Raw genomic sequence first — 23,838 nt, forward strand, 5'->3', positions numbered from 1 at the left:
TAGGAAATAAGGAAAGCCACCCGAGCCTGACTCGTGGGGAACGCCTTTGGTTTGCACGATAGATGCAGCGCCACTTGTGTGAGGAATACCTGCACCGTGTTGGGGTCCCCACTGTATCTCTCTGGTGTTGCCAAGGGTATGGCGACTGGCATTTCCACTACTACCGCAGGGTTTTGGTTCGTGAGGGAGGTGCTGGGCGTGAGCGGGTCCAACTGCATAGCATCCAGTCTGGCTTTTACATCGGCAGTTACTTGCCTAAATGCAGCCAGCAAGTCATCAAGTGTTGCCATGTCTGTTATCGACCAGGAGACCGTTAGTGTTTATAAGGTCGGATATTTTGTAACGCCCTGGACGTCTCAGGATCGTTTAACAGACACGATAATGAGGACGCAACCACTTGTGTATATGGTTAGTTATTTTAATGAAGGCACAAATAATACAAAGAGTAAACAAAAGTTATAGTCACTGGAATCCTCCAGTCTATCTACGTTACCAGCCCACAGCACGGATGGTCCTAACCGTCCTCTGCAAATACGCCGATCCCGGCGTATGCCAACAGAGGGCAGAAAACGTAATGGCCGACAATGCCAATCGGTATGCTGTGAGGGGCACGAAGAGTGATGGGGAGAACCGAGGAGTCAGGGAAACACCCAGCCGGGGTCTCTACCTGAAGGGAGCAGCCGCTCAACCTCTTCCTCGTACTGCACCGGAGCGCTGAGTCACCTCCTGGTGATGCGTCACCGATACCCAAATCAAAGCAAGATGACTGGACCGAGAGCAGCCGCTCGATCGATCCTGTGGACTTCCTAGCCTGCAACGCGGCAAACACCTCCTGGTGTGCGTTACAGCTGGAAGTCCCTGTATCTCGGGTCAGGCTGGGAGCTACGACTCCTACCAGCGCAAACGCCAATGCTCCTTGACTCAGCCGAGTCAAAGCAAGCTCAATGGTAGACCGGTAGAGCTTCCGGTCAGTAACAGGTTGCTTTGGGACAAGACATGGCCCAGGGAGTAACGACTCGACATACCTCCGTTCTTGCCTGACTGGAGCACCACTCCGGAACGCTGCTCTACACGAAGCAGGTATGTCGGTGTAAACACAATATCCGACAGCGTTGTACCTCCAGGTTCCTCCCTTTATAGGGCGTGTTTCCTTGAGTTATGTAACGGCTCTCCCGTTTACATAACCTCTCAACCGCTAAGCATCCTGGGAGATGTAGTCCGTTTTCGCTGGTTACCGGTTTTCTCCCCCCGCATAACGGGAATTCTTGACACTCTCACACCTCTCACACCGGAGCCTAATTATATAAGCGGCGACAGCGGACATGAACTCCTGTTTCCCCTGTTTCTGCGACGATCAAAGAGACTCTGAACTGCACAGTATGCCGCTGAATTAAATTCCATGAAAGCGGTTCTGAGCCATCCTAGTCATCAAAATGACATTCTGGTATGTTGCTCGCACTTGCGCCTAAGATGGCGAACTTCCTCGATTCCACACAACGATCACGCTGCATTAACCACTAAATCCACACATTTTTTCTTTGAAAAGGCAAGCGGTTAACACGCTCTGAGCCCCGCGGCATATAATGCATTTTATGCGCTTTTCATGAAGATGCCTTAGAAAAATGTGAGAGCTCATTTATAAGGATATTTACTCTCTACCTTGCCTAGCTCTCACTACGCAATGTTAAGTGCTTATGCCTTCAAATAACGTCAACATACCAGACAAGGATTTATGCAAGATTACAATCTATCCAAGCAGCTGCACAATGCTCTGACCCCATAGTTTGCCACACAGCTGTTGTATATGATATGTACATAATCCTGACAGGGTCCCAGCGCCTGTGAGCAGTGTTGTGATAGCGGCGACATACTTTTGCTTTATAATCTCTGCATAATTTGTTTTCATGATGCCTGTATTTAAAATGGCCGCTACCTAAGACTGCCTATCTCCAACATGAGCTCTGCCTGACCTTAAGATGGTCTCAGTAATGCTTAGTGGAAGCTCCTAACACTGTTATCTCTACACTTGCTATCAGCTTAAAAGCAAGTGACCTGGGGGGACGTGGCCTGGCGGCGACTAGGATGGCCGCATAGACCTGCGGGCCTGTATGCCACTTCCCCGCTGGATAGAAAAGGGGGGGGGGGGGAGCCCACGTCCGATGCCTCCGATTCAAAAAGGGAAGAGGAGGCCTCCCCTCGCCACCTCCGCCACCTCGCCTCGGCCCGGTGACTACTCGAGGCCGGTGCTTCTAAGGCGGGCCTCTCCCGCCTAGGCCGCACAGGTCCGTCCAGTGGTGAACCCGAGAACCCCCGAAATCCGCTCATTATCCGGCAGTCAGACGACATCCAGTGCCGGCGTAAGGGAGATCTGCCCATGTCCGACACCTGCCGCTGCCTTCCTGGGCCCGATCCGACCCCGGGAGGCGGAGAAACGGAGGCATCGGACATGGGCTCAACCCCCCCCCCCCCCTTTTCTATCCACCGGGGGAGCGGGGAAGTGGCATACAGGCCCGCACAGCCGGTGGGAAAAAAGTGGTGGAGCGAATGGGCCTCACGCGTGGGGAGCCGTGCCCGCACCATCTGAGGCCCCCGTGTTGTCCCGTGGGGAGAGACCGCCAAGAAACACTTAACTCAGGATCCAGGACGACAGAGGCCTCAGGTGCCGGGCATACCACGGCGAGGGCACACCACGGCGAGGGCACAGGGAAGTGGCGAGGAGTGCTGCTCGATGCTGGGGCGTCCAGGAGTAGTATAAACTTTGTTTTCACCCCTGTACGGAGAGGGAGTGCGACCAGCTGCCGCCCCCCCCTCGCCCCCCCCCCCTGCAGTGGGTGAGGGACGTGCAGACTGGACCCGGCCGGCCACGGGGCGGCAAGGCCCAATAATCCAGCGCGAGACCCCCCCGGACAGCAGGGCACTGTGGGAGACCCGCGGCGGCAGCGAAGAGGTGCCAGGAGGGGACAGCTAATCCAGTCCCGGGTGCACGAACAGTGTGGGGCTAAGAAGGCTTGTTCCCGCTCCTCTTTGGGACGACCGGGTACGAGGGACCGGCGGAGGGCGTGCTCTCTCTAGCGGCCATGCGGAACAAGAAACCCACAACGACCCAGTCTAACACCATGGATAATTACACGGCGGACCCGGGCGGTAGTGGTCAGCCCCACCCAGGGTCGTCTGAAGAACCCAGAGAGCCGTCTCTCTCCTCCATCATGCAGGCCATTCAGTCACTGGGCACCACACTGGAATCTAAGATAGACAAATGTCTATTGAACTGATGCTTCAGCGGGCGGACCTGAACAAAACGTCTGAAAAAGCTACGCAAAATGCTGCCGCCATCACGGACCATCAGGGAACCACCAAAACGCTGCAGCAACAGGTCCAACAACTCACGCACCAACAGAGGCAAATGGAGGCACGGCTGGAGGACCAGTAAGGAAGAGCTCGAAGGAACAACCTCAGGGTGGTAGGTGTGCCGGAGAAAATGGAAGGGGCTAGCGGGGAACTGTTCCTGGAGGATCTCATTCTGAACACCCTGAAACCCAAGCGACTGTCTAAGCTCTTTGTCATAGAGCGGGCGCACAGGGCGCTGATCCCGCCGCCACGACCAGGGGCCCCGCCGAGAACCATCATCGCGCAGATACTAAACTATAGGTTGCAATCCTACAAGCGGCGAGGCAACATGGAGATCTACGTGTGGAGGATGCTACAATACGCTTCTTCCCTGACTTTACCCTCAAGGTCCAGCAGGTCTTGGTGGAGGGAAAATCCATCTTCTTTAACACCCCAGAGGAGGCCCACAGCTGGCTGGAAGAGCGACATCAACAACAGCGGGGGGCCCGGACCAGGAGGGAAGCTGGAGGAGCCCGGCCCCGCAGTCTCCGGCCTCATCGATGGGGTCGACGGGGAGGGCGCGACGGCGGCAAAAGAAACCAGCACCAACAGACTACAAGAAGGACCCGCAGCCTCTCGGCCTCGCTGGACCTGGAGTGAGGAGGTGGACTATATGGACTCGCACTGGTAGGACTTTGAAGCCTCGCAATGTTGGGGGTAGCGATGATTGTCTGCATGGTTGGCTGGCTTTGTGTGGGGTGAGTCCTCGGCCTGCGCAGTGGGCTCTACGAGTCTTGATGGATACCCTGCACAGGTATTTGACTATATTGCTAGCAGCCAGTCGGGCGGGGACACAGAGCTGGATCATGGGAGACACTTACTATAATACATGTCACTTAACTAGCCTGGGATGTCGTCAGACTGTTTATTAGACTGCGAAGGGGGTGTCAGGGGGGGAGACCTGGATGCTGAACTTGGTTGCTCCGCTCACCCCTGAGTTTATCGTTCAAAGGGCTACAGGCGCTCTGCTTGTTGGGGATGTCTGGCATGGTTGGCCGGAGTAGCAGGGTAGCAGGGTGGGGGGTTGTTCAGAGGAAGGTTAGGGGGGAATGTTTTGGGTGTTATCTTTTGCTTTTGCATTGTTTACAGGAGTTGACTTCATCGACACACACAGGGAACGGGTGGGAAAGGGGTGGGGGGGGGGGAAGTGGGCACTGCCCATTCAATTCAACAGAGACAATGGCAGAGTCACCCACATGTAAAGAGCAGCACATAGACGTCCTATCCTGGAATGTGAACGGCTTGCAGAATAAGATCAAACGCACTGTGGTACTACAGTACCTCCGCAGACACGCCCCAGATGTTGTCCTCCTACAGGAGACACATTTACTAGGGAACCACTGCAAGGCCCTAGACAGATTTGGTTACACTCTCCGTGCCCACGCGGGTTTCACATCCGGATCTAGGGGAGTGGGCATACTCATTAAGAACTCCATGCGGTTGGTCCTGGGGTGATGCTGGTCAGATCCCTTGGGCCGCTTTGTGGCACTGTCTGTGAAATGGGAGGGTCGCATCTTAAACCTCTGCTCACTATATGTTCCCCCGAAGCTGCATGCATCCACGCTTCCTGATGTGGGGAAGCTCCTGCTAGAACTGCCTCCAGGAATACTGGTCATGGGCGGGGACATGAATGATGTGATGGATAGAGACCGAGACAGATCAACGTCTACACTGGGTAGGGGAGGGGTGAGCCACCTTAAGGACTTTGTGCAGGCACTGGGCCTGATCGATCTGTAGAGAACACTTAACTCGCATCTACGACAGTACACACATGTCTCCGCAGCTCATGGGTCCTCTTCTAGGATAGATTATATATTCACACAGGCAGATGGCGTGAACCTGTTTCGTGACGGCCATCACAAGGCTAGGGGGATCTCGGACCACGCACCAGTGGGGGTGCAGTTGTTGAGGCCCAAGCGGGATTGGAGCGCCCCACCCAGGCTTGACTCCTTTGTATTCAAAGACAGTGATTTCCAGGAGAGGTTCAGGGAGAGGGTCGCTTTGTACTTTGAGGACAACATAGGGTCAGTAGACTCCCCCGGGATAGTGTGGGAGGCATACAAAACTGTAGCCAGAGACTTTGTACAGGCTGAGGTGGGGCGGAGACGCAAGGACAGGCATGTACAGGTGGAGCAATTGGAATCGGAGCTTCTGGCACTGGAAAACGGGACAGGGACCACTCCGACCCAGGATCGTGACAGACTGCATAAGGCACGCCTCTTAAGCAAAGAAATACAGGACGTCCTGACGGATCAGGCAAGGTCACACACGCTAGCCACACAGCGGAGGGTGTACGATTTAGGGGACAAGGCAAATAAAATGATCGCCTGGTTGGAGAAGAGAGACCGAGACCGTAGTTGGGTGCCGAACATAGAACGAGCAATGGATCAGTAAGCACCACAAACTCAGCAATTGCGGAGGACTTTGTGCGATACTATGAAGAGATCTATCGGTCGCACACGATGAGGGAAGAACGGGAGTGTTGTGATTTCCTGGCCCCTCTGCAGCTCCCGGTACTAGAGCCTGCAGACAAGGAGCTGCTAGATGCAGATATCACGGTCAAAGAGGTAGAGGAGGCTTTGGGAGACCTGCAGACTGGGAAAGCCCCCGGGCCCAACGGGTTCCCAGCAGAAGCATTTGGATGTGTGGCTAGCCTCACGGCACCCCACATGTGCAACATGTTCTTCGAGGCGCGGGAGAATGGACAGTTCCCGAGGGACCTACGGTTGGCTACGATCGTGGTGATCCATAAGGCAGGGAAACCACAGGGGGAATGCAGTTCGTATCGGCCCATCTCCCTCCTTAATTACGAGACGAAGGTCTTGGGGAAGACCCTGGCCCCGTGCCTGGGTGCGGTGATCCAAACGCTGGTTCACCCGGACCAGTCGGGCTTCATGCCCCACAGGAGCACGAGACTGAACCTGCGCCGTCTATTTGGGGTCCCGCAGACGGTGACCGCGTCAGGAGGTGCCGGCGTCCCTGCTCTCTCTCGACGCCCACATGGCCTTTGACTGTATAGAGTGGCGATACATCTACGCAGTCTTGGAGAAGCTGGGCTTCGGAGACATCTTCTGCTCCTGGGTAAAGCTACTCTACACAGGACCACTGGCAAGGGTTCGGGTCAACGGGACTATGTCACGGGAATTTCATCTGGGTCGCAGCACCAGACAGGGGTGCCCCCTGTCCCCGACCCTCTTTGCCCTGGCACTGGAGCCGCTGGCGCACTGGGTGAGTACGGACCGGGGGGGTTGGGATATAGATGTGGGAGGTGGATGGGAGGAACGCATATCGCTATATGCGGACGATATTTTGCTCTACACCCAGCGGCCGTCGGACTCCATACGGCGACTGGTGGTTGTATTACGCACGTTCGGAGAATACTCCGGATACAGTATCAACTGGAGCAAATCCTTAGGCTATGTCTTGGTGGGACCCCAGCCACAGGCGGTGCCCGGCTGCAAGGGCCTTGTTTGGCACACAGCTTTTCGTTATCTGGGGATTTGGGTCACGCCGTCCGACACTGAGTTTTTCCAGCTCAATGTGCAGACACAACTTAACCTCCTGCACAGCGATGTACAGCACTGGCGAACCCTTCCAGTCACCCTAATGGGCAGGGCCGTTCTATTCAAACTGATGGCCTTGCCCAGTCTGCTATATGTGCTGCAGAGCTCGCCCTTCCCGATCCCGGAACAAGTCTTCAAAACGGTGGAATCGGAGCAACGCTCCCTGTTGTGGGGCGGGGGATGTCCAAGGATTGCTCTTCGAAAATTGCAACAGGGTCCTTACAAGAGGGACTGGCGGTGCCCGACATCCGCCTGTACTACTGAGCGACACAACTAATCAATATCAATGGATGGGCGTTCGCCCCACAGGAGGAGCCGGCATACCGAATGGACCGGATGGTCCTGGGGGGAGGGCTCCTACTTAGCAGCTCATTACTCCAAACCACGGCGCGACCAATCCTTGCCTCCCCAAACGGCGGTAGTGGTAGATGTATGGCACCGAGCATCAAAACTGCTTGGATGGGGAAGGAGACTCACGGCCCGGACGCCCTTATGGAAGGGGGACTTCCTTAAAGAAGTAGTGAAACTCCGTGACATGCGACAGTGGAGCCTGATCGGTATAGATATGCTGGCGGACGTATGGAGGAGGGGACAGGCGGTGGAGTTCACAACTCTCCAGTCGGACTTCCAAATAGGGGACGGCGAATTCCTGCACTATCAGCAATTCAAACACGTCCTATATAGACATCTGACACAGGGGGATCAGGTCTCAGAATATGCCCCTCTCGAGGACAGACTGCTGTTAGACCCCATGATTGACAAGGCCATATCACTTACTTACAAAAAACTCCTGATATCCTGGGGCCACTGCGGGAGAAGTGGGAATCCGACCTTGGCTTGCTAGAGGACGACGACTGGAATGAAGCCATGCAGTGTCCTAGGGAGGTAGCGATCCGAGCCAGATTCAGATTGGTGCAGTTGCGCATCCTCCATAGGTCCTACACCCCACGAACAGTACTACTCAAGATGGGGTAGGCAGCGTCACACTTTTGCCTGAGAGGCTGTGGGGAAGAGGAAACATTCTTTCACATCCTCTGGGATTGCCCTAAAATCCATACATATTGGGTGAGGCTGAAAGACATAATGGAGAAAGTAGTGGGGGCAGAGGTTCTCTTAGAAGCTAGGTGGCACGTTCTGGGGTCACGGGGGACATTACATGGCCCAAAGGAGACAAGATATGGCTGGCCTTTGCGAGTATGGTAGCCAAAAGAAACATCGAAAAGCTCTGGGGGAATGACTTAGTTCCGACAATTGAGGAGTGGGAACGGGATGTAGATTGGTGCCAGAGGGCAGAGAAAGTCATCTATAACAGCAGGGGGTGCCCCAAAAAATGGTAAAAGATATGGCAGGCGTGGAGGAGATATAGAGGAGAATGGATGGATACCCCGGATGCATCACCTTAGGAGTTCCCCCCCATGAGGTACCACGTACTACATACCTTGGGCACGACCTCTCCCTGGGAGGCCCTGGGCTCCGACTGCTAGTAGAGTCTGATCACAGCACCGAGGGATGGGGGAGAAAGCAAGTGACCCCTAAGAATCCAGTGTTCTATCCCCTACGAGTTCTAAGGCTCCCTACTAAATCCATGTGAGGGGGAAATTTTACTCTCTGACACTATTTGCAAAATATAACTTAGTTCCTGTAACCGTTAAGCTACAAACTACATAAGCGCTTTATTCATCATGTATGTGCAAAATGGGGGAAAAGTAAGCAAAGAACCTTGAGACATAAGGCAGACCCTCCGAATCCTGACTCACCTACTAAAGGGAAAAGAGACATTAACGTAACAATGGACACAATACTGAATAAGTTGGCAGAAGTCCACGATCTTGCAAAATCAACTGAGGAGGAAATCTCTGCAATCAGACAGGACATCAGAGATACCAATATCAGACTATCTGAAACGGAAAATAGAATAAGCCACCTGGAGGACACAGAGGCTAAAGTCTGTAAATCCCTCAACCAACTGTCTACCACAACGGACTCTCTGAACAGAAGAATGTCGGAACTTGAAGACCGGAATCAAAGAGGAAATCTACGTATTTTTGGAATTCCTGAAGGCTCAGAGGATTCTGCTGTCTCGTGTATCTCCTTTCTGGAATCCTGGTTCACTCAAGCAACTAACCTGCCCTTTAGCAATCCCTTGGAATTTGATCGGGCCCACAGAGTTCCCTCACAAATTACGCCAAACCAAAAAGGTCCAAGACCAATTGTATGCAAACCTCTCCGTTACCAGCACGTTGAGCAAATCCTGGCCTTCATGCGCAAGAACAATCATCTTCTTTGGAAAACCAACAAGATCTTTATCTCCCAGGACTCCAGTAAAGAGACTGTGGATGTTAGGAAATGTTTCCTTGCTCTTAGGCCTAAGCTATGTTCCTTGAACTACCAGTTTGGGTTTGCAGGGCCAGCAAGATTCCCTGTTACGATTCAAGGGATACCTCAAGTCTTTACGGACCCTCTGCAGCTGAAGAGGTTTCTCTATGGTCCAGATGATTCCTCAATGGACACTGCAACACCAGGGACATCCAGTACAGGCACCTGAATGCCTTTCCAAGTGCTTCTCTTAATTAATCTAAACACTTGTCTACTATTCTAATGTTTAACATAAATCATATCGCTGTTCATTTGCAGCAATCACATGGCGCAACTCAACCGTTAAAAAAAAAAAAAGATATGTTTCCGTAGATGTACTGGTTTAGTTTAATCTTAAACAATATTTCCTTATGTAGTTAGCAGTATACGTGTTCAACTCATTGGTGAATTAACACTAACTCCTGGCTATCCGCTCACTGATGGCTAATGGCCCTCTACTAGCTCGCTTCTAGACTATCCAATGACTATTACTAAGTCTCTACTTTTAGGAGATTTTCTTTGTAACGCTTAAGTCCTTGCATCTTGTTAATACTCATATTACACTCAAATGGGTCAACCTCAGGAATTAACATAATAATGACCCTACATTAGAGTACATGGTACCGCTACTAACAAAAAATCAACTATTGTTAAGTACTTAATCTAGTTATGGTTATGCAGTCAAGTCGTTGTTCTCAGAATAGTTTCGATTTCATATGTTTAACATGACTTTGTTAGCTGACATGGGAGGGGAGCTATTTTCTCCTTGTCACCATGTCTACTGAATACTTTCTGATTGGGGTTGGAGGGTCTGGGGAGATGGTGGGTTGGGATGGGGGTCTTAATTGTGATTTCTTGTATTTTCTTTCCTTTTATGATTTACTGCCTTATTTTATCCTTGTGTTATTGCTCTTCGTGCTCTATTGACAGACTTCAGTCCGGGACTCTAACTGGCTCGAGAGGTTTCGCCTACACACGTCATCTTCGCGGTAATCGAAAAATCACTCTTAGTGTTTTAGTGTTAATGTACTACTTGCTACAAGTGGTCTTACACAGACAACTTGTGAAGCTGCTTGTTAGGAAATAATCTGTCTTCAATCTTCCTTTGAGACACACATTCCGGAATTGCATAAACTCTACTCTGGTACACAGTACTCCATACACGACCCATTCCGATCAAAAGGAGGAAGATACTTGATTATCTTTATAAACAAAAAGGAGACATTATTTTACTCTAAGAGATGAAAATCGACTCAACACAATTCAATACACTTAGGAACAAATCATACAGCGACGTTGTGGGCTCTGATGCGCTAGGGAGAAAGAATGGGGTTTTGACTTTAATAGCAAAGAAATCTAATATTGACATACTAAATAGTATTGCAGACACTAAAGGGAGATGGATCTCCACAAAACTATCAAAAGACAATAAGGAATTTTATGTCACTAACTTATATGCCCCTAATAAGGACGACCCGGATTTCTGGAAGGAGTTGTGTGAACATATCTGTACGATCCCGGATAATGCAATACACATAATGGCCGGCGATTTTAACTTACCTATGGACCCGACGCTAGATAGGGACTCCTGATGCCCTTTCCGTCCCAACACCTCTCACAAAGCCCTCCTCAATCTTTGCTCACGCTTTAATCTTATAGTTTCATGGAGACTACAAAACCCCACAGGGAGAGACTACACTTTCTACTGACGTATAGATTATATACGGGAACGCTTTCAGCAGCATCGAGCAAACCTCGATTGAGCCTAGAGTGATCTCCGATCATTCCTGTATCACATTGTCACTAGCCTTGTTGAATAATGTCAAGAGAACGAATCTCTGGAGACTTAATAATGCAGTTTTAGAGAAGGACATCCATAGGCCAACCATCGAGAAGGCAATACAGGATTACCTAATGTCCAATAAAAAGGGGGAGACATCTGATCTTACATGATGGGAAGCTCTTAAAAGCACCATCATAGGCGAGTTCATAAAAATAAGAGCGGCTATGAACAGGGAAGCTAACAGCAATCTTGCACGTTTGGAACAAGAAATAGCTACTCTAGAGAAGAGACATGTAATCACTAGAGACTCCCTCATCCTGAATGAAATAATGAATAAAAAATATGAATACAACAAGATAGTCAGTGAAAGAGCGGGGATATGGCTAAAAAGTCAAAAAAATGCCAGATTATGTGAATCCAATAAAGCAGGCAAGAGCCTTGCCTCATATCTGAAATTTAAATTGCAGCAATCCGTGATTAAGAGCTTAACAGATCAGTCTGGGGTGTCTCACTCTGACCCTGTTAAAATCGCAGATGTTTTTAAGGACTTCTATAACACTTTATACAGATAAAAACTAAGATCTTGACAGCTCTAAAACAAAGGACTATCTAAACAGTTGCCCGCTTCCCTCGCTATCGGCCCAAGATCAATCAGAACTTAACAATCCGATCACTGCCCCGGAAATTGAAATTGCAATAAAAGCACTTAAATCTTGAAAAGCCCCCGGCCCAGACGGGTTTAATGCAAAGTTCTAAAAATGCTTCACTCCGCAACTGACTCAACCACTACTCGACCTGTTTAAGGAATTCGCTAATACCGGTCAAGTCAGCGGTAGTCCAGATTAATCTATCATAGCAGTAATTCCCAAATTACGGGCCAATATCGCTAATTAATTTAGTTTGTAAAGTCTACGCTATGATTCTCACGAAGCGTATCCAGAAATTCTTACCTAAACTCATCCACCCTTCACAAGTGGGCTTCTTAAAAAACAGACTTTCTAGCGACAATACGCGCATCCTAGCTCATATACTAGAAAAACCTACATTTGCTGACTCACTAACAGTTGCAATCACCCTAGACGCTGAAAAGGCCTTTGATAAAGTGGATCGGTCTTACTTGGAAGCAGCGCTAGATAAATTCAAATTAGGGGAACATTTCATTCGTATAGTGATGGCACTCTACTATAATCCCTCAGCCAGAGTTAGAGCAGGTGGTTGCCTTTCATCCTCATTCAAACTAGAACAAGGCACAAGACAAGGCTGTCCCCTTTCCCCTTCTCTATTCCTGCTTGCTATTGAATCTTTCCTTTATCATTTTAGGAATAATGATTTGATTAAAGGGATATGTTTTGGCGATTGCACGGTCAAAATTACGGCCTACGCGGACGATGTCCTAGTGATATCTGAAAACGCTGAGGCTGCAATACCGGCCCTAATGTCCTCAATAGCGGACTTTGCCATAGTGTCTGGTTACAAATTAAATAAAGATAAGACAGAAGTGAAACTCTTAAACCACAGTGGTGATAAAGACATTATGGGTGATTCAGGCTTACTTTAGCAACCTAAGTGCTTTAAATACCTGTGATTGGAATTTGAGAAAGATCTAATCAACACCTTAAAAACTAATGAAAATTTCCTTCACAAAAAGATATCCACCCTGCTGGATGGATGGTCCCCGAAATTTTTATCATGGTGGGGTAGGGCGGCAACTTTGAAAATGATAATAATCCCTCTAGTTAGTTACCTTGTCTGCATGCTACCAATGCTACAATCCAATGACTTCCTGAAGAAGATTTCTAAACTTTTCAATACATTTCTATGGCAGTGTAAGAAACCTAGAATCTCTTTGAGTAAACTTTAGCTACCCAAAGAAAAAGGAGGCATAGGTCTCCCAAACTTTAGAAACTACCAGACTGCATATTTATGTAAACAGGGGTCTAACTGGCTTCTCCCTACAATTAGACTATGTCCCCGACTGGTTAGACATAGAAAAAGCGATCATTAATAATATGCCTCTCTCCTAACAGCTGATGTCTCTGCTTTTACTCATTCCAAGAACATTCTTCTCAATACTAAGAGAGCCCTGCTGAGTCTAGAACGGGTATCCAAGGCCAAGATCAAAGTTAACAAGTCCAACCTGGCCTTCTTATGGCATAATCCGAGTTTAAAGGTAGATGGCAGGTCACTCTACTGGGACCACTGGTCTAAAAACGAGGTAAATCTAGTCAAAAATCTATTTACAGGGTCATTGCCTTTACCCTTCTCCGACCTACGGATCCGACACAGGCTTAAACCTCTGGATTTTTATAAATTTCTAAAACTCAAATCACTCATTTCATTACGCTCCATTACTCCCTCTGAACCTTCGTTAGCTGGCAAGCTTACTCAATTTGTAAAAGATGGGCATACCGTCTCCAGGATATATAACATCCTCTCTCCCAACTCACAAAAATCGCATAGGAAATGCGAGACGTCTTGGAAAAACGAGATAAACTCTTCTAAGATACCATCTGATTGAGAAAAGATCCACCTGACCCCTTTCTCTAACAAAATTTTGCCTATACTCTCACAAACCATAATAATGTTAATTAACAGATCGTACTGGACCCCGGAGAACATTTTTAAGCTTAAACTCAGCGACTGCCCCGCATGCTGGAACTGTAAATCTCACGTGGGTAACTTGGCCAACATGCTCTTTTATTGCCCTACCCTACAATCTTACTGGGACAAGATCTATAATTACATACATAAAACCTTTCACTACCGACCACCGAGAGATTTCTCCTACATTTTATTGGGGGCTCTAGATCCTCATCTTGTAAACATCCAAGATCGGCACCTGATGGACCTCATGCTCACTCTAGCATGCAAAGTCATTCTAAGCAAATGGAAAAGTGCCTGTGAAGTCTCCTTTAGAATGTGGCAGGAGTGGCTGTTTTCTTTGAGAGGTGCGGATAACGAGTCTCTCCATACTTCTCCATGGCGTAAATCACACAGAGAACTGTGGAGCTCCCTCGATTCTTCGCACTCATGCTATGACCCTCCATAAGCCTGCAACCACAGTTATGTCTAATAGGTCTCATACTCCTCACAATTTGTGTAATACTTTGCTTTTGCCAAAATATGTGAATTGGCTGTACTGACCACTTAAACATTATCAAGCTTGCGCCCGACGAAGCAATCTTGCTTAGCACTAGAGCATTGCCAGTCAATATTGTTATCATTATTATTATTGTCACTGTTATTATCGTCCTCTTATTATTTTCTTTGTCATTATGATTATAACTTTACATTAACTATTATCATTGCTGAATATTACCAGTATCATTATTGTCATGTATTGCGTTTTCGGGATTAGCAATATGCTTATTACTGTCAGTTTCTTCTTTTATGGTACTGTACTGTTAGTTCTTTGTTTATTCTCAATAATAATAATAATGGCATCGGTGTGGGTTTAATATGCTGAGTAGTTTGCTACAAAACTTCACAGTTTTTAGTAAAGCCACTATGGGGCTGTGGAGTTTGTATTGACCAGATCCCAGACGATATACTCTTCATTGTTTTACTGCACTTACAATGTCTGAGAATGGGCTAAGGCATTGTAGAGGTACAGGGCGCATGCCACTATAACCTCACTTTAGGGCTAGTGCACCCTGCTAGAGGGGTGACTTACATAGGCTTCTGGAAGTGGGTTGCCAGCATGGCACAAAGGGATGTGTGCCATGTCGACTCTTCACTTTTCCTTGCTCCAAAACATGCAGCCTGCAATGGCAGGGTCTGAGTGTTTAGGTGCAGGGCCTCTAAGGGTGGCACAATAGGTCCTGTAGCCCTTAGAGGCCTTTCCTGGTCACAGTGCCCTTCGTACCCATGGTACTTTTTACAAGGGGCTGACCTGTGGCCATAGATGTGCCAATTGTGGGTACAAAGGTACAGTCTTGGGAAAGAACACAGGTCCTGGGAACCTGATTGGCAGAGACCCTGGGCACATCAAGTCAGGTTGCATTAGGGGTGAGGTGAAAAGTGTGTGTGGGGGGGTAACGATGGAAAAGGGGCACTTTCCTACACTAACATACCGCAAATGAGTCAAAGGCAGACCCCTCTTCCTTCCCCACCCAGATCTCACAGTAGTGACAGATGCGTCACTCTTGGCTTGGGCGGCCTTTGAGAGAGGTGGAGATCAGGGGACTCTGGTCTCCAAAGGAAGCTGGGCACCACATCAACGTGTTGGAGCTTCGTGCAATTCGATTGGCACTGAAAGCCTTATTACTATCTCTCAAGGGAAGGTTGGTTTAGGTGTTACCGGACAACACCACCGCCATGTGGTACCGCAACCAACAAGGCGGGGAGGGGGGGGTCGTGGACCCTCTGTCAAGAAGGAGTCTCCATCCAGAGGTGGTTCAAGGACTCTTGCAGCGGTAGAGAGAGCCTTGATTAGATCGTTTCGCCCCTGAGGAGAACGGGGAATGTCAGCAGTTTTGCGTGTTGGAGTTTCCAAGGTAGCTCGCGCTCTGCGATGCTTTTCGTCTTGAGTGGAGCTCAGGCCTCCTTCCCACCCATACCACTCCTGTCCAGAGTGCTGAACATCAGGAGTGACCAGGCACAAATCATTCTTGTGCCTCAGGACTGGGCATGGCGTGTCTGGTACCCAGAGGTTTCCGCAAATGAGCATTGATCCTCCGATCAGGCTGCGCCTTCAGGAGTATCTTTTGTCTCAGCAGAAGGGAAGAGTCTCCCACCTGAACCTTTTAACCCTCCAACTCCTTGCATGGATATTGAGAAACAACAGTTGATAGCTTTTGACATTCCTCCTGAAGTATGCAAAGTTATTCTGGCGGCCTTCCACTAAATCGATATATGCCTGCAGATGGCAAAAAGTTTGTAAATATTGTACAGAGCGATCTATTGATCCTCTGCTCCCTATCTGACCTCCTCCTTTTCCTTCTGACTCATGCCCAACAGGGCTCAGCCCTGGCCGCTCTGAAGGGTTACCTTTCGGCCCCTTCTGCCTTTTTACGGTTGCCAAATCAACTGTCACATTTCAAGTCTCTTATTGTCCATATACTTCTGAAGTGGCTTACGCATGTGTTTCCTCCTTCTCCTTTTGACATGCCCCAGTGAAACCTTAACTTGGTCCTCACCTTTCTAATGTATGAACATTTTGAGGTACTTCACATTTGCCCCCTCCGGCTACTTACTATCAAAACAGCATTTATAGTGGCAATCACTTCTGCCAGGAGGGTGAGCAAGCTGCAGGCATTATCTTAGCCTCCTTACCTGACCATCTTCCCAGACAAGGTAGTGCTCCACACTTGGGCTTCTTTTTTGCCTAATGTTGTGACAACTTTCCATCTAGGCCAGTCTGTCACCTTGCCAACTTTCTATGGTCTGCTGCATCTTACTAAGGAAGAACATCTCCACCACCTATATCAGTTATCGTTCGACCTTAACCCCACTATAGAGTTCCTGGTGAAAGACAAAATCTTATACGTTGGAGCAAAGAAGGGACAGACTTTGCAGAAGAGTACCATATCCCGATGGGTTATCCTTTGCATTAAAATTTGTTACGCTCTGGCAAAGAAACAGCCTCATGAAGGCCTGAGTGCTGATTCCACCAAAGCTAAGGCATCCATCACGGCTCTCTAGTGTGGGGTCCCGGTTTCTGACATCTGTCAGGCGGCTACGGAGGCATCTCTGTACATATTTGCCAAGCATTATTGCTCAAACAGTCAATCCATAGGGAGGGCCTCTTTGGCTGTTAGGTTCTACAGTACTTCCTGGTTGAAACTTTTCCGCAGTCCCTCCGGCGATGGTATTGCTTGAGTATCTATTCACTGGTAGAGAATCTACGGCTAGATGTCTCTATCAGATGGACAAGTTACTTACATTTGATAACACCTTATCAGGTACAGACAAGATCTAGCCTCTGATTCCTTAACCATCCCACCCATCCTCCCTGCTTTGCAAACCAATTCTCTTTTCTTTCCAGATCCTTTCTATGCACTGTACCTTTCACTGGTTAATATATAGAGCGCCATTCACACCTGAAATTGGACCATGCTGTTGAACGTGCAAAACACGAAGGGTGTGAGGTGCCCCCATAGACTGGACTATGGTCAGGGTCCCAGAAGATGTTGAAAAGGACATTCTCAGGGGTTTTCCGGCTGGCATAGGAGGCGATAATTCCAATGCAGCACGCACTGAAGGCTACAGCAAACTACGAGACCCAGCATGCAGCAAGTCCAAAGAACAGCTGAAATGCGGCACCCAACAAGGGGTTAAAAAACGGAAGCACCGGAACAGTGTGGGTCTTGTTGGTGAGCTGTTACTACCTGAACCTGCGGCGCCTCTTCTCTGACGAAGCTCACAGTGGTGAGCGAAATGCATTAGAGCTACAAGAAAATGCTGCTTTTAATAAATATACCTTTTAAACCGGATGAAGGTTGCGACTCAATTCCTCTCTCGTGTGGAGAGCCTCATTAGAATATTCATGTGGCCGAGGTCCGGCCCAAGAGAAACCCACCGCCCACCCAGAGCGCCATTCACACCCGAAATTGGACCATGCTGTTGAACGTGCAAAACACGAAGGGTGTGAGGTGCCCCCATAGACTAGACTATGGTCAGGGTCCCAGAAGATGTTGAAAAGGACATTCTCAGGGGTTTTCCGGCTGGCATAGGAGGCGATAATTCCAATGCAGCACGCACTGAAGGCTACAGCAAACTACGAGACCCAGCATGCAGCAAGTCCAAAGAACATATATATAGTTGATGTCCCAATCGAAGCCTATGGCTGAAATGTGTACGTGTAGGCCATTTTCACCCTAGTGCTGGTATGTTTAAATGAATCATAGCTACCTTAAATTACCTCCTTGGTTGCCCACATTTAAGTAGAACTTTATTAGAAATACAACATTTTCTTTCTTTGATACTTGGAATCCCTGTAATACTCACATCCGAACTTGTTATGATAGGAATCTCTGATATATCTATGATAGATGACCATAAAAAACTGTTATTTATTTCTGTTGGGATCTTTCGCTCCTGTGTGACGCAAGATTGGATTAGCCCAGACCCACCCTCATTTTCTTCCTGGCAAGGACGCCTGTTGGCAAGATACATTATGGAGCGAGCAATATATACTACAAAAGGCCGTAAAAGGAGGACAATGGGAAATAAAATTTGGGAACAGGTAGAGCGATGGATGGAGGGAGGAACCGGATTAGTAGTCTAGTTAACCAATTTTATGGGTTAACACTGTTGTGTATTTAATGTACAATCTCTGCTGTATATATGAAGTATTCTTTACTGCTTTTGTTTAATTCTTATGTTGTTTTTTTTCTTTTGTGCTGTGTATAGTATTTGCTTGTAACCTGATCAACTCGCAATAAAACAATAAAATAATAAAATAAAATTAAAAAAAAAAAAATGACCTCCTTGGTGGTGCCGTCTCCTGTGTGTGACGGAGTGGATGTTGTGTAAGGAGCTCTGACTGCCGCTTGAAGGGACGTTTATACACATACACAAACTATATATATATATATATATATATATATATATATCTATCCTCCAACAAAGAAGGCAGAGGTCACGATAGGGGAACATCTTGAAGGTTTATTTGTTACAAAATAAGGCACAACGTGCGTATGCATTTCGGCTGTGTAGCCTCTTCAGTGCCCAGCGTTATACAGGAGGAAAGTCAAGTGCCACAAAGTTGTTGAAGGTGCAACAGCTGAGGTAAATGCAGATCGCTCCGCCCATCATGATGAAAAAATTCCACCAATCACAGTCCCTTAGTAGTAGATTGAACTGCATATCCCAGCATGCAGCAAACTGCCGAGATAGGGCGGCCAAGTGGTTGCACGAACTGCCGAGTGACACAGGACCATATCGCTCATAATGGCCGTGCCCACACGAACAAACAGCCTTCTCGAGTCCCCAACTGCACAACCTTCGCTTACAGTGTTCATCTTAACGGGGGTCAGTCCGGCAATGTGTCTTTCCCAGCGCAGAGTAAATAACTCCAACACCGCTTTGTTTCATCCCGTTTGCAATGGTGGGCCAGATCCATTCAATATCTTGAAGAAAGGTAGGTTTCCGCCGAGGCAAAAACAGGAGCCAGTGTTGATCACGTCACTTGCGTGCATATATGTGTGTGTGTGTGTGTGTGTGTGTGTGTGTGTGTGTGTGCGTGTGTGTGTGTGTGTATATATTTAATTATATATGTGTTTTTCAAAAAAGATTATTTTGGGGCACACTGTTTCCAAAGCTGCTTTTATGCGTGGCTCCGCGTTTTATTGCGGAAAGTAGTCACAGAAGAAACTGACGTCAGTGGAGGGCTTTATTTTGACTCTGCTAACGTAGCATCAGGTGTATGACGTAGTAGCTGGACGCCCTCTGCTGACTCGCAGAGGTACTGCTGTAGAAAATGTCCTGATCTGGTACCTGGGGATAATTAAAAGGTAAGGAATATGTAGCTAGATTTTGTCTCTACCAGATATGAGGGGTGACTTACCTAGGCTTCTGGCAGTGGGTTGCTAGCATGGGATTATAGAAGGTAAGTAACTTATTCATTAAAGCGGTTTCACACTATCTGGTGGGGCCTCAAATTGAATATGAGAGTAGATGGAAGAAACTGTCCGCAAAATTTGTTGGCGTAGTGCAATATCTAATACTTTAACAATCTTTACGGTGTGCAGAGGTCCTATTGTCCTGGAAACGCAGTGAAAAAGCCATTGCAAAAAAAAAACCCTTCCTTAAGACACATAATTAGCTGAAAATGATAGACCGATATCCCTGCTATGAGGTATCCGGAAAGTGCTGGAGAGGTATGTCAATCAACATTTATCATCATTCCTAGAAATTAATGATATTCTGCACCCTACGCAAATGAGATTTATGCCAGGACAAAGTAATGAAACTGTGCTTCTCGCAGTGGTAGAGGAACTTAAGCAGATCCTTGAACAAAGGGGTTCGGCAGCAGTTATATTATTTGGACCCAAGTGCGGCTTTTGACACTGTAGCCCACCAATGTTGATTAAAGACTTAAAGTGTAGGCATGACTGATCTAGCACTTCAGTGGCTCTCATCCTTTGTTAAGGATAGGAGCTTTCAGGTGTATATCAAACCGTGGTATTCCAAGGCATTCTCTCTCAAATGCGGAGTCCACCAAGTCTCCTCATTAATACCTACATTACTTAATCTTTGTCAGTCCATTGGCTGAGATTATGCAGTCTTACAGTTTGTATGCAGACAATACGCAAATCGTTCTCTCTTGCTCCTAATAATCGATCTCAAACACATCAACTCAGACCTTGTCTGAAGGAGATAGCTGAATGGATGGCAAACTGTTGCTTGAAACTTAACAGACGAAAAAAACAAAGTGATGGTAGTCTGCAATGATGTTGATTTTTGGTCTTCTTAGAGAGTCTGGCCAACTAATTAAAGTCTTCCTACACGTAAAACTGTAATGAAGAGCCTAGGTAGCTGGATAGATAATAAACTCACATTCGAAACACAAGCCAGGAAGGTAGCAACCAACTGTCATGGCATGCTAAGAATGATTAGGAAGATACTAGATCTGCTCACTTTTCCGGCTCTGAGATCCTTTGTCCAGTCTCCTGTTTTAGCATGTCTTGACTATGGGTTCTCCATTTACCTTGGTTGTTCCACTATATGTGGAAAAGAGATTGCCGGTAGTGCAGAATGTAGCAGCCCGGCTCCTGCGAAAGACCCCAAAGGATCCTTCAGTTTCCAGCTCTTTATCCTCACAGCACTGTTACCCATAAAACAAAGGATACAATCTCTGCATAGCCTATCGAAGGTACCATAAATAAGGCCCTCAATTGATTACCCATCTAGTTCAGCCCTATAGTCCAAAAAGGAAATTAAGCTCTGCTACATCATGTAGCATAGTAATTAAAAAAATCAAGAATGCTCAAGGTGGAGGCCACTCTTTTATTTATCAGGCCCCAGAACTTTGGAATTCCTTGTCCACTAAGATAGGCAGGATAGAAAATGAATCCAAGTTCAGGAAAGCGTTGGCATCCCCATTGTTTATTTAGAATTTGTGGAATAAACTTGCTCTGTTGTCTTAAGCACTGGGATGCCTTATTGTTAAATCCAAGGAGAAGATGGACGGAGTGCTGAAACTTTTCAGACACTCATCCCCAGTCACAGAACTGGGTTGAATCCATCACCATTTTTTAGCTCACTTAGCTACCTCGGTTCAGACCCAGCTATATGCAAATCAGTCTTGACCCTGTGCCTCATGGGACAGTCCAGCCCAAACTGCCAAGCCAGGTCTTCCCTGAACCGGAAACAAGCATCCTGGGACCGGTTTCTGGGTAACACCCTTCATCAGCCAGGCTAGCTTGAGTAGAGTGGCAAAGTGAGCAAGGGACCCACGTCTGGGCATACCCTGCCAACTTAGGGCGAACAAAGCAAACACAAGGAGATGATGGACGGTGAGTGTCTGAAAAGTTTCAGCGCTCCGTCCATCACCTCCTTGTGTTTGCTTTTTATTCAGTTGCTTATGTTTACACTGTTTGCTAACTTTCTTTGTTTTGGTTATAGTTCCTTATGAAATATCATACAGAAGATCTATTTTTCTCTGTGTTGATTTGCAGTGTGTATTGTAACTTAATAGGTCTTTCTAAGCATAATACCTCAGTAACATACTCAGTTTTGAAAGCTTTGCTGTTTGTCATTTACAACTGTTAATTGACCTTTAGAGAAGCAGTAGAGGTCCGGTATGTCTTGAACTAGGTGGCCTCTGTCGATCCCTCTTCTAAATCTTTTTGTCCATCTGACTTTACAAAAAACTTTTCAGACGTTTTCTGGCACAACTAACCACACCAAAACGGTCTACAACCCTGCAAACATGAAATCCTCTGCCAAGTCATTAACTTCGCCTAAGCCATTGGATGCGCAAGAGGCTCTGAAGAAGAAGCAGGTATTTATTGTTATATGTAACGGACATCTATCTAAAGGGTTGCATTTAACTACATATTTGATACACCTGTTCACAGATTGGTGTCCACTTGTGAGCTTTGTTTAATCTTTTTGTATTATGAGATACCAAGTATGGTTGCTAGCAAGTGTATCGTGTACATTTAGGATTACTGCAGATGAAAGAAAAGCAAACGTGAATTCAAAGTTTACAATGTATTGAAGTAAAGAAATGGAAAGTCTCAATCGTACGTTTTATGAAGGGCACTAAATTAACGATGTGCTAGGTGAAAGCATAGGTTAAGCAAGGCCTCTGGTTGCCCCACCATGTAGCAAAATAAGCAAATTAGATGGACCTGGTTGTTTTTTTCAGTTTATCATAAGCCTGTGGCTTGTTCATGAAGGACAATATTTAATACTGCAGTTTTTGTTGTATTCACAGATTGTATCATGTTGCAATAGGCAGAGTTTTGTATGGTGTTACTTTGACAGTATTCGAAACACTGAAAATAAATGCTCATAATTTGAATGGAAATTGGGCTATAAATAGTTTTCTGTTTAACATACACCAGCTCATAAGTATGAAGTCTTACCCTAACAGAGCCAACAGTAGGAGACAGCATTTTAGGAACTGAGTAGCATGAACAGTATGCAATGTATCATGTTTTGAAACTTAGATTTGGGGTTGTAGTATCGTAGAAGAGTGGTGAGAGAAAAATCCCCATTTTATGGAGTGTTTTCTTTTGAAACTACGTATAATAATACATTTTTTGTTATCTATAACCAAACACAACTTAAAGGTATAGTGAGAGCCTGAGTCACTATTTCTGCATGAAATTAATGGTCAGTAAAACGTATTCATGAGATGATTCAGACTGCTGTTTTCGGGAACCCTAAACTTGACACACTAACAAGATGATTGTATCACTGAAAAGGTGCTTGACTAATTATTTGTGGTATTTTCACATTTTATATTTCCACTTCTAAGGAAGCACTAAAACTGCAATATGACATGAAGAAAAAGAAACAAGAAATGTTAGAAAAACAAATAGAATGTCAAAAGGTGAGTCTTTTTAATTAATTTTATTTTTTTTCGGAATGACAGTGTCAACTATTTATGTAGTGCATACTATAAACTAAAATATATTTTGTGCTTGAAGGATAGCTGTTATACAGTTTGTTCTGGTTAAAGTATCTTAAATAATGCACATTTCATTTGTTGTATTTGTAGATGTTGATATCAAAACTTGAAAAGAACAAAACCATGAAGGCAGAGGAAAGGGGTGAAATCATGAAAACCTTGAAAGAGCTTGAGGTCAAGATCTCTCAGTTGAAGGATGAATTAAAAAACTCCTCAACTACCTCGGCATCCCCCAAGCCGAAGTCAAAGACCGAGGTATGCATGGTTTTTCATGTTAGCATTATGCTTGAAAAAATAAGTATATTCAAGGCAGAATGTTATTTAGACTTGCCCAGGGGCAGCTTGGAGAGCAAAATCAAAAATGGAGTTTGAAAGTCTATTGTGGGTCGAATCCTAGAGTAACAACCATGTTCTGCAGCATTGGATTTTTAATGGATTTATATGCATTACTTATCTCTTAATAGGTTGGGAACCATCTTCAGTCAATAAATATCATAGCATTGAAAACAAAAAGGCAAGCATTATTTATTTATTTTAATTTTATTTATTCCACAGTAACTCAAAAGACTAATACATACATTTGTCATAACTTCATATATGCATATGATCAGAGAACAATCCCCAAATGCCAAGGCCAGTTTTACGTTTCTTCACCCCTTTAACTG

The 23,838-nt window shown here is 46.6% G+C and overlaps 1 protein-coding gene across 4 annotated transcripts in view; it reads left to right on the top strand.

Moving 5' to 3' along the window:
- RBM27 (RNA binding motif protein 27) overlaps nt 1-23,838 on the top strand; it is a 1,065,407-nt gene that overhangs the window by 749,828 nt on the left and 291,741 nt on the right. For all 4 annotated transcript variants that reach the window (XM_086931662.1, XM_086931660.1, XM_086931661.1 and 1 more), the window contains 3 exons: nt 21,914-22,036; nt 23,021-23,095; nt 23,264-23,428. In XM_086931662.1, the coding sequence (XP_086787788.1) occupies nt 21,914-22,036; nt 23,021-23,095; nt 23,264-23,428 (363 nt within the window). The remainder of the gene's footprint in view (nt 1-21,913; nt 22,037-23,020; nt 23,096-23,263; nt 23,429-23,838) is intronic.

This window comes from Lissotriton vulgaris, chromosome 7 (genome assembly GCF_964263255.1).
Source record: "Lissotriton vulgaris chromosome 7, aLisVul1.2, whole genome shotgun sequence".
Classification (NCBI taxonomy): domain Eukaryota; kingdom Metazoa; phylum Chordata; class Amphibia; order Caudata; family Salamandridae; genus Lissotriton; species Lissotriton vulgaris.